This window comes from Carassius gibelio, chromosome B25, assembly GCF_023724105.1.
Source record: "Carassius gibelio isolate Cgi1373 ecotype wild population from Czech Republic chromosome B25, carGib1.2-hapl.c, whole genome shotgun sequence".
Taxonomy (NCBI): Eukaryota; Metazoa; Chordata; class Actinopteri; order Cypriniformes; family Cyprinidae; genus Carassius; species Carassius gibelio.
Window position 1 is genome coordinate 10372885 of NC_068420.1, and position 15056 is coordinate 10387940.

The 15056-nt window shown below is 36.1% G+C and overlaps 1 protein-coding gene across 3 annotated transcripts in view; it reads right to left on the bottom strand.

Moving 5' to 3' along the window:
• Nucleotides 1–15056, bottom strand: part of nav2b (neuron navigator 2b) — a 77826-nt gene that overhangs the window by 26855 nt on the left and 35915 nt on the right. For all 3 annotated transcript variants that reach the window (XM_052597826.1, XM_052597824.1, XM_052597825.1), the window contains one exon: nucleotides 13767–13889. In XM_052597826.1, the coding sequence (XP_052453786.1) occupies nucleotides 13767–13889 (123 nt within the window). The remainder of the gene's footprint in view (nucleotides 1–13766; nucleotides 13890–15056) is intronic.

Here is a 15056-nt window from a genome sequence, read left to right on the forward strand (position 1 = left end):
GGAATTAAACAAAAGCCTTCAGTTGTGACGTCTCTCACTGCGGTCTAGGTAAAACAAATAAAGAGGCGAATCATGCAGTCAAATGTCCATGAAACAGACACCCGTCTGAGACACTTTGAATAAAAACGGTAGAAATGCTCTCTGTCACACCTGCTTTCCACTGTCTCTCACCACCATCAACAACATTCATATACGTTTGAGTTAATATTATGAATCAGCAAATTAATTACCAGTGACAGAAGACACAGGCCTGACAAGACCAAACACACCGTCCCAAAACAACCTGCCATCTACCGCCGTAGTCAAACACGTGCATGCAGAAACAGTGGCCCCGGCCCGGCCCCCGCCCCTCCCCCGTCTGGGACATTAGATTAGTGTCAAGCCCCAAAGAAGTAAAAGCATATAAGGGGGGTTGATCCACAGGGCAGGAATTTTTTTTTCTTCTTTTTTTTTTTCTAAAGACCTGTTATTAGAAGAGCAGCGTGGACTGCACACACTGCCCCGTCCTGTTTGCTTTGGGTGGCCTATCAATTAGTTCTGCAAGGATACCCATCTCTACAGCAACCCCAGCCCTGTTGCCAGGCATTGTGGGAGATCAGGAAAGGTACTTTAACCAGAAACAGCAAGAAATTAAAGTGCATTGGTCATTGAAAAGCTTGTTGATTTGAGAAAAAAGTTTGTGCTGTAGTTGTTTTAAAAGTTACATTTAAATTACAAAATTACACTACTGTTCGAAAGTTTGGGGTTGGTAGGATTTTTTTCCTTTTTTATCTTATGCTCATAAAGGCTGCATTTATTTAATCAAAAATACAGCAAAAAGAGTAATAATATAAATTATTATTGTAATTTAAAATAGCTGTTTTTTATTTGAATATATTAAAAATATATATTTTTAATAGCAAAGCTGAATTTTCAGCAGCCATCACTCTTCAGTGTCACATGATCCTTTAGAAATCAGATTAATATACTCATTTGCTCCAGAAACATTTCTCATAATTGTCAATGTTGAAAATATTGTGGAGTTTTTGGCAACCGTAACATGTTCTTTTTCCATGATAATTTGCTGAAAAGAAAGTTGAAATGAATAGTACTTATTTGAAACAGAAATGTTTGTATGATTACAAATGTAATAATGTAAATGCCCTGTTTCCAGCCTGTCACTTTTTTATTTAAAGCATCCTTGCTGAATAAAATGATTCATTTATTTTTCTTAAATCTTACTGACCTCAGACGTTTGAACGGTAGTTTATTCAAATAAGTAATACTGACAAAACTGTGACAGTGCGCTAAATTTTGAGCTTATCGATAGCAAAGAGCAGGGAAGATGTTTTTTTGACGCACCTGTAACAAACCAGAACAAACACAGTCCTCAGTGTTATAAAAATAGATAGTGCTTAAATTGTGGCTCGGATGGTCAAAGCATTTAAGATGGTATACATTTAAGAAAGATGACAATCACTATCTTAGACATTTACTCTAAAATTCCAACCCTTAATCAGTGCATCCTTTTCTTCAATAAAATAAATGTACATGAGCTTCACTTGTTTAATCATTGTGGATCATTATGGATGTTTTATTTGTATTTATTAATTAACTACAATTATTGGCATTATTTTATATATATATATATATATTTATATATATATATATATATATTTGTATATAAAAGGTAAATGTAATATAAATGCATTAAATGTTTATTTTATTCCAAAACTAAAAAAACAAAAAACAAAAAAAACAATGTAAGAATAGTAAAGTGGTGTCACCACACACCTTTCTCTTCCACACTCAGGCACTCGCACAAAAACAGTCCCACGTGGCAAAGCAACTTTCCACCTTATAAATCCTTAAACAAAGAAAATTCCTCCTCTCTACCTCAGATTGTCGGAGCCGGGCTGCAGAATTCCCTGGCAAGAGCTTGGTCCCGGGACATCCAGTGAGAAGCCGCTAAAGTTTGGCTGGGTGGCAGGCAGCTTCATGAGTAAAGCTCCACTGCACTCCTTCCCTCGCTCTACCTTTCACTGCTCTGAGAGAGAACAGAGTCTCCCCAAACACACACACACACACACACAAACCCAGCAGCCAACCACAAGCTGAGGGGAGCGGCTTTACCAACTGAAGGAATGGTAATCTGATCACAAAGCAGTCTTTAACCCCAGCAGAACTTCAAAAAGAAAAGGGGTGTTGACTCTATAAACTGGTCTCAGAACAGAGAAGGATTAGAAAGAATGTCAAGATGTTAATTAAGCTGAATTATTCAACTGTAATGAGCTACAGTTTAAAAGCAAATTGGGTTTTGAAGTGGTCAAAAAACCTGCTAATATCAAGTGTTTATCTTTCAAAGATCAGGTACATCTGACCAAGTGATTTCTCACAAATCAACCTAAAACATCAACTTTGTGTCAGAAGTTAGTAAAGTTAAAACAAATAAGACAATTATTAAGAAAAAAATTGTTATATGTTATGAATGTGAATAGAAGTGGCCAACTAAAATATTGAATGGCCAATGCTGATAAAAATATCACTTGTTTTTATTATTATATGTGAAAATATTGAACAAAAAACAATGATATTTAAATAAATAAATGGAAAAACTGTCTATACAATGTTTTTTAGACCCCATCGACTTTCATTGTAAACACAAAAACACTTCTTTAAAATATCATCTTTTATCTCCACATAGAAGTCTGGAACAGCATAGGATGAGAAAATGAAATAATTGAAGTTATTTTAATATTGATTAAATAATATTATTATTATTTATTTTTTTTTAGTAATTTTGCTATGTGCTTTTGTCAGTTTAATTGTTTTTTTGTAAGTATTTCTATATAGCTTTAACTTTCATTTTATAAATCTTTATGAAATCATTTATGAAATTACTCATTTCATTTAGTCGCCAAGGCAACATTTTAATGTTTCCTTTTTTTTCAAGTTTCGCCAATTAGACGTTTAACTTTTATTTCTACTTAATTTCAATCACCAAAGATGATGTTTAATAGATTAAGCTAGCAATAGCAACATAAACAACATGTTAAAGAAAAACGAATGTGTTTTCTTAAGTTGGTGTAACCTCTCAGCGGGACAGGTTTGACAGTCACCGTCTTCACATGAGTTAGATCTGGACATCTGGGTTGCGTCGTAAATGCCAGGTGACTTTACAGGTTTGGAGCAAGGCAGGTTCCTACATGAAATGTGTTTGTGTGTAAGTATCAGTGCATGTGTATGTGTGTGTAGCTGTGTGAAGGAGTAATCTCCTTAAGCATACCAACTTCTGTGATAAGTTATGGCTTAAGTGTGTTTTTACAGCTTGGAAGCATAGTCCACCGTGATACGAGTGTGGGAATCCATTTTCGGTTTACATTTCTGTCTGTCTGGAGTTTAGCGGTGGCTAGCTTGTGGCTAAAGGTACATGAAGTCAATAAGTGACTGACCTACAGACTTCACCAAACCCTGGCCAATTAGTTAATTCCACAATGCTTCACATTCTCATGCCCTGTTGTTTACAAAAGTTTTTAAGGGTCACATCCCATAGTTAAAGGTCAAGCTGCCTTAATCCTTTGTGGAATATCCTGCTAACCGAGAGGCAATTTTGTTGCGTTTGCCAAAACAGCAAACAGTGTTTTTGGCCTCAAACGTTGGCAGAAAACTTTGTGGGCAAGCAAGACCTTACATATGTAGCGCCTGAGCTTTTTTCGTATACAAAAATCCATAAAAACAGAGGTAGCCGCTAATCTTGTTAGCGTTAAATCCATTGAAAGTGCAAATAGATGTCTAGAAATTTTGGGGAATGTATATATACATCGTGACCAGAGGTTTCTTTCTTCATAGAGCAGTTTTGAGCATGTGACTTTGTATAATAACACAGAGGCAGACAGAAAGAGAGAGAGAGAGAGAGAGATTCCAGCCCTCGTGCCCAAACCTTTGCCGCCAGACATTTGTAATGACAGAGCTGCTAGTGAGCGTGAGGAATTCGGAGTAGTTTCTTTTTCTATCCCGTTCGCATTCCCTCGCTCCTTCATCTTCTTCAACAAATAAATATAACAAAGATGACAACTTTTCAGGTCTCACACTTCGGTTGTGTTAGTGTTGGTTTTCCAGGGAACCGCCGAGCATGATTTGCATTGTTTTGAATATGGAAAAAAAGGTTAAACGTGCAAGGCAAATATAAGCACCTTGACACAACACGGTAAACTTGCCGTTCCTAAAGAAATGTGCTTTAAAGGCAATGTATAATAAAAGAAAAAACATTATGACCAGCAATGACCAAATATGATCAATAAGTAAATACCAAGTCTACATTTATTTGATCTAAAATGTAGTAAAACAGTAATATTGCTAACAACTATTACAATTTAAAGTAACTGTTCATTTTTTTATTATTTAATCTGGTGATGCAAAGCTGAGTCTTCAGCATCATTACTCCATTCTTCGGTGTCACATGATCCTTCAGAAATCATTTTAATACACTGATTTGGTACACATGAAACATTTATTTCTTCTTCTTCTTTTTATTATTATTATCTATGTTGAAATGAGTTGTGCTGCTTAATATTTTGTTCTTTGAATATAAGAAAGTTTAAAAGAACAGCATTTATTTGAAATAGAATTCTTTAGAAACTTTATAAAGGGTTTGGTGTCTGATACTGTATTTACACTGAGATTAAACATAAGTAATATGCTATTTGTATAGAGTGTAAATCGCATGAATAATCGTGGACAGATTTCGAGAAAACTGCTTTTGCCAACAAGCTTGGAGGAGAAAAAGGTGCGTAGAAAAAGTAGTATAAGTCTCACCTCACAAAATATGGCCAACAAAAATCATTTAAATAAGATGAAGATATATATCGATAGAGATAGAGAAGAGCTTCAGTGTTGCTCAAATGGGTCTGTAGGAGCCATCAGGATACAGAAAGAACATGACAATTTCTCCATTGTTGTTCTCTTTCCTTCCTGTGTTTCCTGTGTCACCCCTTTGTTTCCATTTCTATGTGTTCTTTTGTTGCAAATACACATGCCACACTGAAGCAACACAAAAACTCTCTTTTTCTCACTTTTGTATTACTACTCACACTGAAAAATGTAGCTAAATGAATATCATCGCAACTTTTAGTCAGTTACTCCTCATCACTGCATACAGAATCCATGTATATGGCTTATTGTCCCTCTCTTTCTCTCTCAGTCACACACACACACACACACACACACACACACAGTAGTGTGGGGGATGGGGGACTCGTGTGTTGATGGATATCCTCCTCCCTCTGTCTTTCAGTCTATTTCTCTGTTTCTTTTCTTTTCTCTGTCTCTCCATCTCCTACTTCCTGTTCTCTGGCCACATTTGCATGTGAATGGGTCACTGGGTGTGATGGCTGTGCTGAGTGATTGAGATCTTTGTCTCAAGCATCTAACTAGCACTGTTAAAGGTGCTTTTCTTCCCAGCAAAAACACACTGTCTGTGTGTTTCAGAATCTACCAAGCTGCAAACCAGCCAAGAGTGATGTTCCCGATTTAAGGAAAAATCACAAATGGAATCTAACTTGATTATATGAGATGAGTTGGAGATGTTTTTCTGGAAGAAAGACCTCACGTGTCTTCTCTAAAGTTTAGAGAGATCTTAACAATGTTGCAAAATAATTCTAGGAAGGATGATAGGAGAAGAAACAATTTGAGACAAAGTTGATATAAAACATATCTCAGTATACTTAGAAGAGTTCTCAGTGTTCTTAGGAAAAGTTCACCCAAAATGAAAAATGTCTGAATATGTGCTCACCTTTAAGCTATCCATCCAAGATGTAGATGAGTCAGTTTCCTCATTGTAGCAAATTTGGAGAAATTTAGAATTGTATCTACTGCTCAGCAAGGGTTCCACTGCAATGAATGGGTGCCGTCAGAATGAGAGTCCAAACAGCTGATAACATCTCGATAATCGACAAGTAATTCACATGACTCCAGTCCATCAATTAACATCTTGTAAAGACAAAGCTGGGTGTTTGTATTAAACAAATACATAATTAAGATGAAGGTAACTTAAAACCATTGCTTCTGGTTACAATATGAGTCCTCTATCCAAAATGCTAATTTCTCCATTAAAGAATCATTTCATCTGAATCAGGAGAGAAAATGCTCAGATCGACCAAATTTACAAGTGAAACAGACCATTTCAAAACGAATATGTGAGAGGATAACAGGATGGACTTTTTCACCGCAAAAAGCATTATTTTCTATATCAGCTGGACTCTCATTCTGATGGCATCCATTTGTGAGTCAAACTACATCTTGGATGGCCTGGGGGGTGATAACATCAGCAAATTTTTCATTTTTTAGTGACCTATTCTTTTAAGAAAGAGCAACTTTACCGTAACAATTCCCACCAAATGGTACGGTACCAACCAGAAACTTGTGTCTCCATCGGATGAGAAACCACAGAACATTGGCTGCCAGTCATGTGTTGTATGTATAGACTGCGGTAAAGGAAGTAGCTGTTTCCTCAGATGTCAGATAAGCGTTCTCTCTTTCTCGTGTCCCATCCACTTAACTGTTTGGAGAGCAGTTCACTCTGTTGTGATTGCAAAGCCCCCCTCAGAGCCCAGGTTCACCCGTCCTAAACCACAGAGGAAGCAGTTCTCTCTTTATATCGCTTTCTACATCAATACCAGACGTGTCAAGCGCAAATGGACGGATGTTCCTTTTGTATCCTTTATTCACATTGAAACAACAAATAAACTCATTTATTTCCTATTTCCAAAACATTTGTTTTGTATTTACCCAAAAGGTAAAGTTTCCAAGCGTTTTGCCCCAACACGACAATAAAAAAAAATAATTGCACGGGTGGCGGCTTAAGCAGCTTAAAAGTGAAGAACACTTCACATGCTGTCATTGAGTCTGTCCCGAGGGCTTAAGGTGAAAGATTTAGACTTGCAATCATTGCAGTCTTGGCTATGGAAGGGGTTAATGACTCAAGCGTAACAGATGAGAATAGGCAGAGGTTGTGTCTCCCTTTGTGCTGGAATTCTGCTGGCAGACTTAAATGACTGTCTGGGTTTCAATGTTACAAACTCATGTTACAAACTTACTAATAATAGGCCAGCAGGTTGCAATGACAATTTGCAAATGTAAATGTCGAATATTATAAAATTAGGTCTGGCATTAATAACGTATTAATACATGCAGTTAATTGATGTTGCTAGAACATTTACCCACGTTGTGTATAGCCTACAAGTCACATCTTATTATTTCATTCAGAAATAAGCCTAATGCTGACGTAAAATGTTTACAAACATTATATAGTCTAGACCATTTCATTTCTCCTAACTCCACAGCAAATCTTTAAAATTGAACAGTAGGCTATTCAGATAAGAACAATAATTAAAAATGTAAGAAGCTATGCTATATGACAAGCCAGAATGAATTCATTAAGGCTAAAATGAAACCGAAACCAATGCTGGGTCTCAACACAAAAACAAATGTTTCCGTATTCGTTATGTAGCTATTTGAATGCCAAATATTACTTATGAAAAACCTGGTTTTGTAGCCTACTTCACTTGCATTCCAATGTCCACGTAAAGCAAAATGTGTGCACAGATTTTTACTACATATTTAAACTGAGCAGTATGTTTTTTTCCATATGTTTGACCGACTGTATTTTATTATGAAAATGAACAGGCTGCACTGTCAAGTTAGCAATGCTCAACTGTGTAGGGTGTGCGGCGCAATCACTTGGTTTTTTTTTCCTTCTAACAATGGAAGCAACTACTCCTAGTCATAAAGATAATCAAAATTGTAAAAGGTTTTCTTTTATTTGTGTACATTCACAATAAAAACAAATCTTTGTGCTTTTATAAAATAAAGGAAAAATAAGATGCCACTTTCTGCCGTCTTGGTTTCCTTTGCATAAACCGAAACTCTGCATTGCTACTGCAATCCTACTTGTTGCAAAGTCTTTCTTTCGATTTGTTAATTTATTATTTAAGTAAAATATATTTTTCGTATAGGCCTATTTATTCGTTATATAGCCTAGCTGCAGGTGTGTGATGTGATGCAACCTGAATCTTCATGTTCTGTTGTTTGCTGCTTTTTGCACATGTAAAATGAATCCCTGGAAAACAAATGTTAGTATTTTTAACGGGTCACAGACACTTATCACTTTTAATTTAATTCAATTATAATTAAAAATAATCTAGTTGATTAACAATTAATAACTGGTTAACAAGCGTCGGTTGTTGGTTAAGAGAAATAACCGAAATGAACATCCCTACTTCTTGTGATGTACACAGCTCTTCTTCAATCATTCAGTCCATTTTACCCCAATTTCTGCAAGCTCACAACCACCTATATCTATCTATTTTAAGTGCAATGCATGTCACAAAAACAAATCCACTACTGATGGATAGAACCAATTCCCTGCCCTACATTCTTTCTTTTTCAATAATCTGTTAGACTTCGATGTAGATCACAATATGGAAGGAAAAAATATGTTACTACTTCTGTTATATTGCAACTTTTAGATGCTATTTATTTTGATAAAATATAAATATAGATAAAAATAAAAATAAATACATAATAAAAGCTCTAGTAATATTAATAATCAAAATAAAAATTTAACTTTGATCGATTAAAAAGCAATAAAAAAACTCTCAACAAACAAAATAAGTCACAACAACAAAAACAAACAAACAAGAACAGAAAATCTAATATAACAAACAGCTAGATAAAAGCAAATGTAAATAGTTAACAGTTGATCAGAAATGTTCAAGACCAGCCAAAAGTAATTGTACCTTTAATTACTGGACACACAACTACAAATGCACAGACACAAATACAAAAACAATTCAGCTGTCATCCTCAATAGCACACTTACTTCACTGCCTAAGTCTTAGTCCAGTCTCTCATGTCCAAAGTGTTCAGTCTTGCCCTCTCGTCATCTATTTGTATCTGCACTATACAATTACAGCTGATCACAGGGACACATATCAGATCCCTGAGAACCAGACACACCAGCACTATCAAAGATCCTAATCAGTCTCAGCCATAACACTACCGCCACTGTGCTCCTACTGCCGAGTCTGCGTGCGTGGAGAGGGGCCGGGGGTCTAGAGAAGCGTGAAAGTGGAGGGAGATTTTTTTTCAGCCCTCCCATGCACTTAATGACTGTACCTGCTGGGCTATCATGGACAATAATGCTTGTTGGCAAAAGGCAAGTTGCCAGCTCATCTCTCCTTTTCTGTCTTTCTCCTGGTGCAGAGCACACTCACATAGGGAGAAATATGAATTATCAGCAGCCAAACAAAAATGGCGGGCACTTACAGAACACAAAATTGCTTTCTAAAGAAATATTAGCACAAGAAACTATTATTTTGTAACCTAAAAACAATGAGAGGAAAAGAAAAGTAGCACCTTCAGTTCTATGTAAAACGCCTTCGGAAAAATATTCTACTGTAGGTTGCAATGCAAGTCATGAATCAAACCTTGCTTAAAGGGACATATCATTTCCATCGCTCTTACATAAGACATACTCACATGCAAAGCTCCCTCCTAAGTGCATCTTAGCTACAAAAATCTCATTAAAAAAACATAATGGTGTTGATTAGGCTGATGTACTTAATATTTGCAAAATATATTTGCAATAACTTTAATTTGCAATGTACTGAATAGGTGCAATGCAATTCAGAGTTTTTAACTTAATTCTGCAAAAATTCTTTCTTTGAATCAGTTCAAACGTTTTTTTGCCAATACTCAACAAAAAGTGTCTGTGTGCAATTTTTCATATTTAAATTTTCTTTTGTAAAAAAATAAAAAAATGTTTACAGGTAAGCATCTCTTTTCATTATGCAGGTCTATAGAAATTATAATTTTATATATGGATGAAATGATGGTTATTTACAAACCGAAGTGTTTAAGGTACAGTAATGTAAACTGATCTGACTGAATGCCTCACACCAAAGGCATACATATGCATTGAAATGAAGGACTCAAACCCACTGACCCACAGATGTGAGAGTGCAATATGGCACATTTCCTCTGTGTGTGGGTGTGGATTTGACCAGGACTCTGCTTTCAGTCCAGACTTGGCCCCCAGGCCCTCTTCTTCAGGGCGAGACGCCCCGATCAGGTTTCAGAGCCGTGTTTGAACTGTCTCAGCTAAATTACACAGTCAAACACAATGTAGCAGTCATCACAGACCTAAAACACGGACATCCCTCCACCGACAGGAAACTACACAGGGATTCAGACACCACATACTTGATACGACTGTCATTTTTGAAAATGTGTCTGCATTTCTATGCAAAATTATATAAAAAGGAGGAGGTCTTATTTCCTTTACCGCAAAAAAAGTTTGACATGGACATTACGTGGCAGATCAATAAAAAGACTAATAATGAGCTAAATCAATAAGCTAAATACTGACATTTAAATATATACTATTAATTTTTGTCTAAACAAATTAAAAATAAAACACAATCATTCATCTTAAAAGCTAAAATATTCTAATGAACAGAAATACAATTTTATATTGATTTTGAGATTTGCTAAAGGTTACATTCAGTGTTTAAGCTAATTTTAAGTGAGCATTAGATGATGGAAAAGGGTTCTAAAATAAGGGTAATGATGATTAAATATTCATTCTTGACCAATGCATTAAATTACTAAACACAGAATAATAATATATTTTTTAATTATAAATATTTGTATAATTAAATTTACTAAACACCTTTATTTTTATTCAATATAAATAAATAACATTTATTTTTTGTATTTATAAAAACACTAATAACTGATTCTAGTTATAGACCAAAATACCAAATAAATACAATTTATTATCTGCAAGACAAATATAGTCATAGCAAAACAAGACAAACCTTGATGGCTCTGAGACATCAGCTGAATTTAATCACCAGAGAGTTTGGCTTGTGTTCTGAGCACAGGAATCTTGACCGAATTTTACAGTACAGCGCAAATAAATCAAAACAATCTTCGACAGCATCCACACAACCCAACTTTAAATTGAACACAGCTCCCTTATCGTTGGAATTTAAGTGGTTCTCGGAAGGATGCATCACTAAAGTTCGCACCGCCTCATCTTTCTGCACCGACCCGGACTTTGTTTTGGCAGATCTGATGACAAAGCAAGTCAAAATAACGCGAACGAAAACACCTAACTCTTTTTTTTACACCAGCTGCTTTTGGAGAAAGAATCCACTAAATTATACATGACATCAAGCATTTCCAGTAAGAAAGAAGACAGAAAAGGAATTCCCATTGGATTCTCGCCATTCCTGCCCCAGAGCTACATTTCACAAGCTCTGAGATCATCCCTCCTTCACCTGTATCAATCTGGGCACTAAGACGATATCTTGACAGGTACTGGGCACAGAATCCCACAAAAACACCTGGCTGGGCTCAAGAAATTGACCTTATTTGGAGAACGGTGGATCTTACAGGGCTTGTCTGTAGGTCATCTGTCTTGACTTTCCTTATTTTATGCCAACATTTTGATCGACTGCCGTTTTATATGAGAGATGTTCTGCACTGACTTCATCAAGAACAGGGCAGGTTTGGTCTTGAAGAGTCAGACTTTTGATTACAGACTAAGTCTAGACCACTTTGCAGGACAGGACTGTCAGAGCTCAGTTTTGAAACATTTGAAGGTATAGTTCACCCAAAAATGTCGTTTCAAACCACTTTTTATGCCACCTTGGTTATGGAAGTATCTTTTCCAATCATTTTTCCTATAGGTTTTCTTTTTTAAGTCTTGGGAAGTGGAAAGCCATTAACCGAATCAACCCGCTACGAGTTGAACCACAACATAAAACAATTTGATTTGAATCATAAAATAAAAAAAATCTGGAACAAACATATACATACATAATGTACAAAACAGTGCACTTAAAGGGACAGTTCACCCAAAAATGAAAGTGACCCCTCCCTCACCCTCAAGTCACCCTAGGTGTATATGACTTTCTTTTTTCAGATGAATACAATAGTAGTTATATTTAAAAAACTGGCCTGGCTCTTCCAAGTTTTATAATGACAGTGAATGGGGTTTAAGATTTTGAGGCCCAAAAGATGCATCCATCCATCATATAAAAGTACTCCGCACAGCTCTGGTGGGTTAATAAAGGCCTTCCGAAGTGAATCTGTGTGTTTTATAAGAAATATATCGATTTTTAAACTTTATAAACTGTATTTTCTAGCTTCTGTTAACTGTTGTGTGCGTGTTCACAAAGAAGAACAAGATGTGTAGAGTAAGCTCCAGTGGGAAGTAACGAATGCGGAAGCACAGACTGTTACTCGAAATAAAGTGAAACTGAAGTGACATTCAGCCAAGTATGGTGACCCATACTCAGAATTTGTGCTCTGCATTTAACCCATCCGAAATGCACACACACAGAGCAGTGAACACACACACACACACTGTGAGCACACACCTGGAGCAGTGGGCAGCCATTTATGCTGCGGCGCCCGGGGAACAGTTGGGGGTTCGATGCCTTGCTCAAGGGCACCTAAGTCGTGGTATTGAAGGTTGAGAGAGAACTGTACATGCACTCCCCCCACCCAAAATTCCGTCCGGCCCGAGACTAGAACCCACAACCCTTTGATTGGGGGTCCAACCCTCTAACCATTAGGCCACGACTTCCCCAAAAACACTTTTGAATCAATCAATGTTCTCCATTTATTCCTCTTCACTCCACTCCGTCACAACGCACGTTCAACAACAACCCCACAGCCCGGAACTTCATAATAAGAGTCCCTTTTTAGTTTCAATAAACTGGCATGTGAAATACTAAACAGTTTTCAGCATAGAGGTATAATGTGCGTTAACACATTTTATGTCTTAAACTTAACACAGAGGAGGGAGCAAAACAAAACACTAGATTTAGCTAAAAATCTGTTCCCTACGGAAAATATTAATAGGATTTTTAATAACAGAACCTGACAACATTGGACCCCACTGACTTTCATTGTATGGCCATTTTTCAAACATTTTCTTTTGTGTTTTACAGAATTAAGAAAGTTTGAAACAGCATCTAGGTGAGTAAATAATGACATCAGTGGGCAGCTTATGATGATCACTAACAAAATCTCTTGCAAATATACTAGGAAAAAGAAAACAATTTGCAATTTTTCTTGTATTTAGGCTTCTTTCAGCTCCAATCCTTCCAGTAGCACAGTCTTGCAACATCATCTTACCTCTCCACCCACTGCCTTTTCATATCATTTCTTAGCCCATTTCTTCCAAATCCTCTCTCATGTGTTTGTTTTCTAGCTCTACATTTTTCATTTCCCTTTTTCAGGCTGACATTTCAGACATCTTTCTATTCTTAACTAATGACTCACAGCTCATCAGACATATTTAATCATAAATATGTCAACCACTGTCAGCTCAGAGTGTGTTTAGTAAAAACACAGACGGATTTACATGTTCACAAAGAGTGTTGATGCATTTGAGGAGACACACCGCAAACAGCGAGGGATGTGGGATGTTAAACAGCCACAGGGCCTGCAGGACAAAGGCACACCGAACGTGAGAGCACAGGCATAAAGAACTGAATGTATTTCTAAACTGATCCATTGGCTGTTGTTGCCTTTGGCACTGATGAAGACAATGATCACTCTCTTCCTTTGTGAAGAAACAAAAGCAACCCTGTTACCCATCTGAAATCCTCAGGTACCAAACAGTCTCTGGCGATCAACATCATCAGAAAAAGAAAAAGAGTCTACAAAGTGAGCAAGTGCAGGTAACACAAAGGTTAAAGGTTAAGTCCTACCTATCAATATCATCTTGACTCTTGGGATTAAAGTGGTGAACGGTCCCTCTCACGCTGTTCATTCCATCGGAGACCCGGTTAACCCTTCTGGAGTACAGGCTGAGACCTCCGTCCGTCATGTATCTGTAGACACACATAAATGCTGGTTCAGCACACAAATTGCAGGTCTAATGCAAAGTCTTCTCTTTAAATGAAGCATAAACAGGCCGTCTTGTGAGATGCTACAGTTAAAAATGTAGCGAGACGTTTTAACAAAAGCAAATATTTTACACGATGTTGCCACCGTCTGATGATTTATAGGACACACCGCACTGCAGTTGTGGGTTGGACTGCAGGCAGAAGTGGACAGGTGAGCAGTGTGGGACAGGACTTAACCTGAGGCACTAGTTGAATGGGTGTTTACTCCTTTAAACCGTTTAAGCGGATGTTCTAAACAGGTTCTCAAAAAAAAAAAAAAAAGTAATTTTCCCTCTGGGGACAAGCAGTATCAAACACTTCAAACTACTGCAGGGGAAGAACAGCGCTGATGACAGGGTGATCCGATTCCAGATAAGCTCGATGATTCAGGTTAATGTGATTTTTACCATATAACAGATGCACCTCTTGCACAACAGAACAACAAATTCAGCCATAGGACAAAATAATACTGAATAACATCTTGTTGCACTTGTTGCCTGAAATCCCCTGGAAATTTTAATAATAATAATAATAATAATACTTATTATTATTATTATTGTTATTATTATTATTATTATTTAGTTTTTGTTTTATAATAATTTTAATTAATATAATTAATAATTTTAATTAATACATTTGTTTTGTTTTATTTACAATAATCTTTTTTTTTGTGATACAGAAGGCCTCATGATGAATTACGAACAAATTCCCAAATTATAATTTACTAATATTATATAATTAAAAGTTATTCTTGATGCATTTTTTTATAAAGAGATGAATGTATTTTTAACAACATGTAATTTAAAGTAAATTCAATGTCCAGGTAAAAATAATATAAACGTTATTTTGAACAAATTATGTGGTAGAATCCAAACTATTTCACTATATTTATTATTAGATTTAACAAGAAAATGACATGTTTTGTCCTGTAAAAGTAATAAAAGTAAAAAAAAAAAAAAGAAAAAAAAAGAAAAAGGTAACACTTTAGTTTAATGATCAGTTCTTACTCTTAACTATATGAGCATGCATATTACTAGCAGTTTGGCTGTTCATCAGTATTTGTGAAGCAAATATTAATGTCCTTATCTGCACCATATTCTAGATACCTTATGC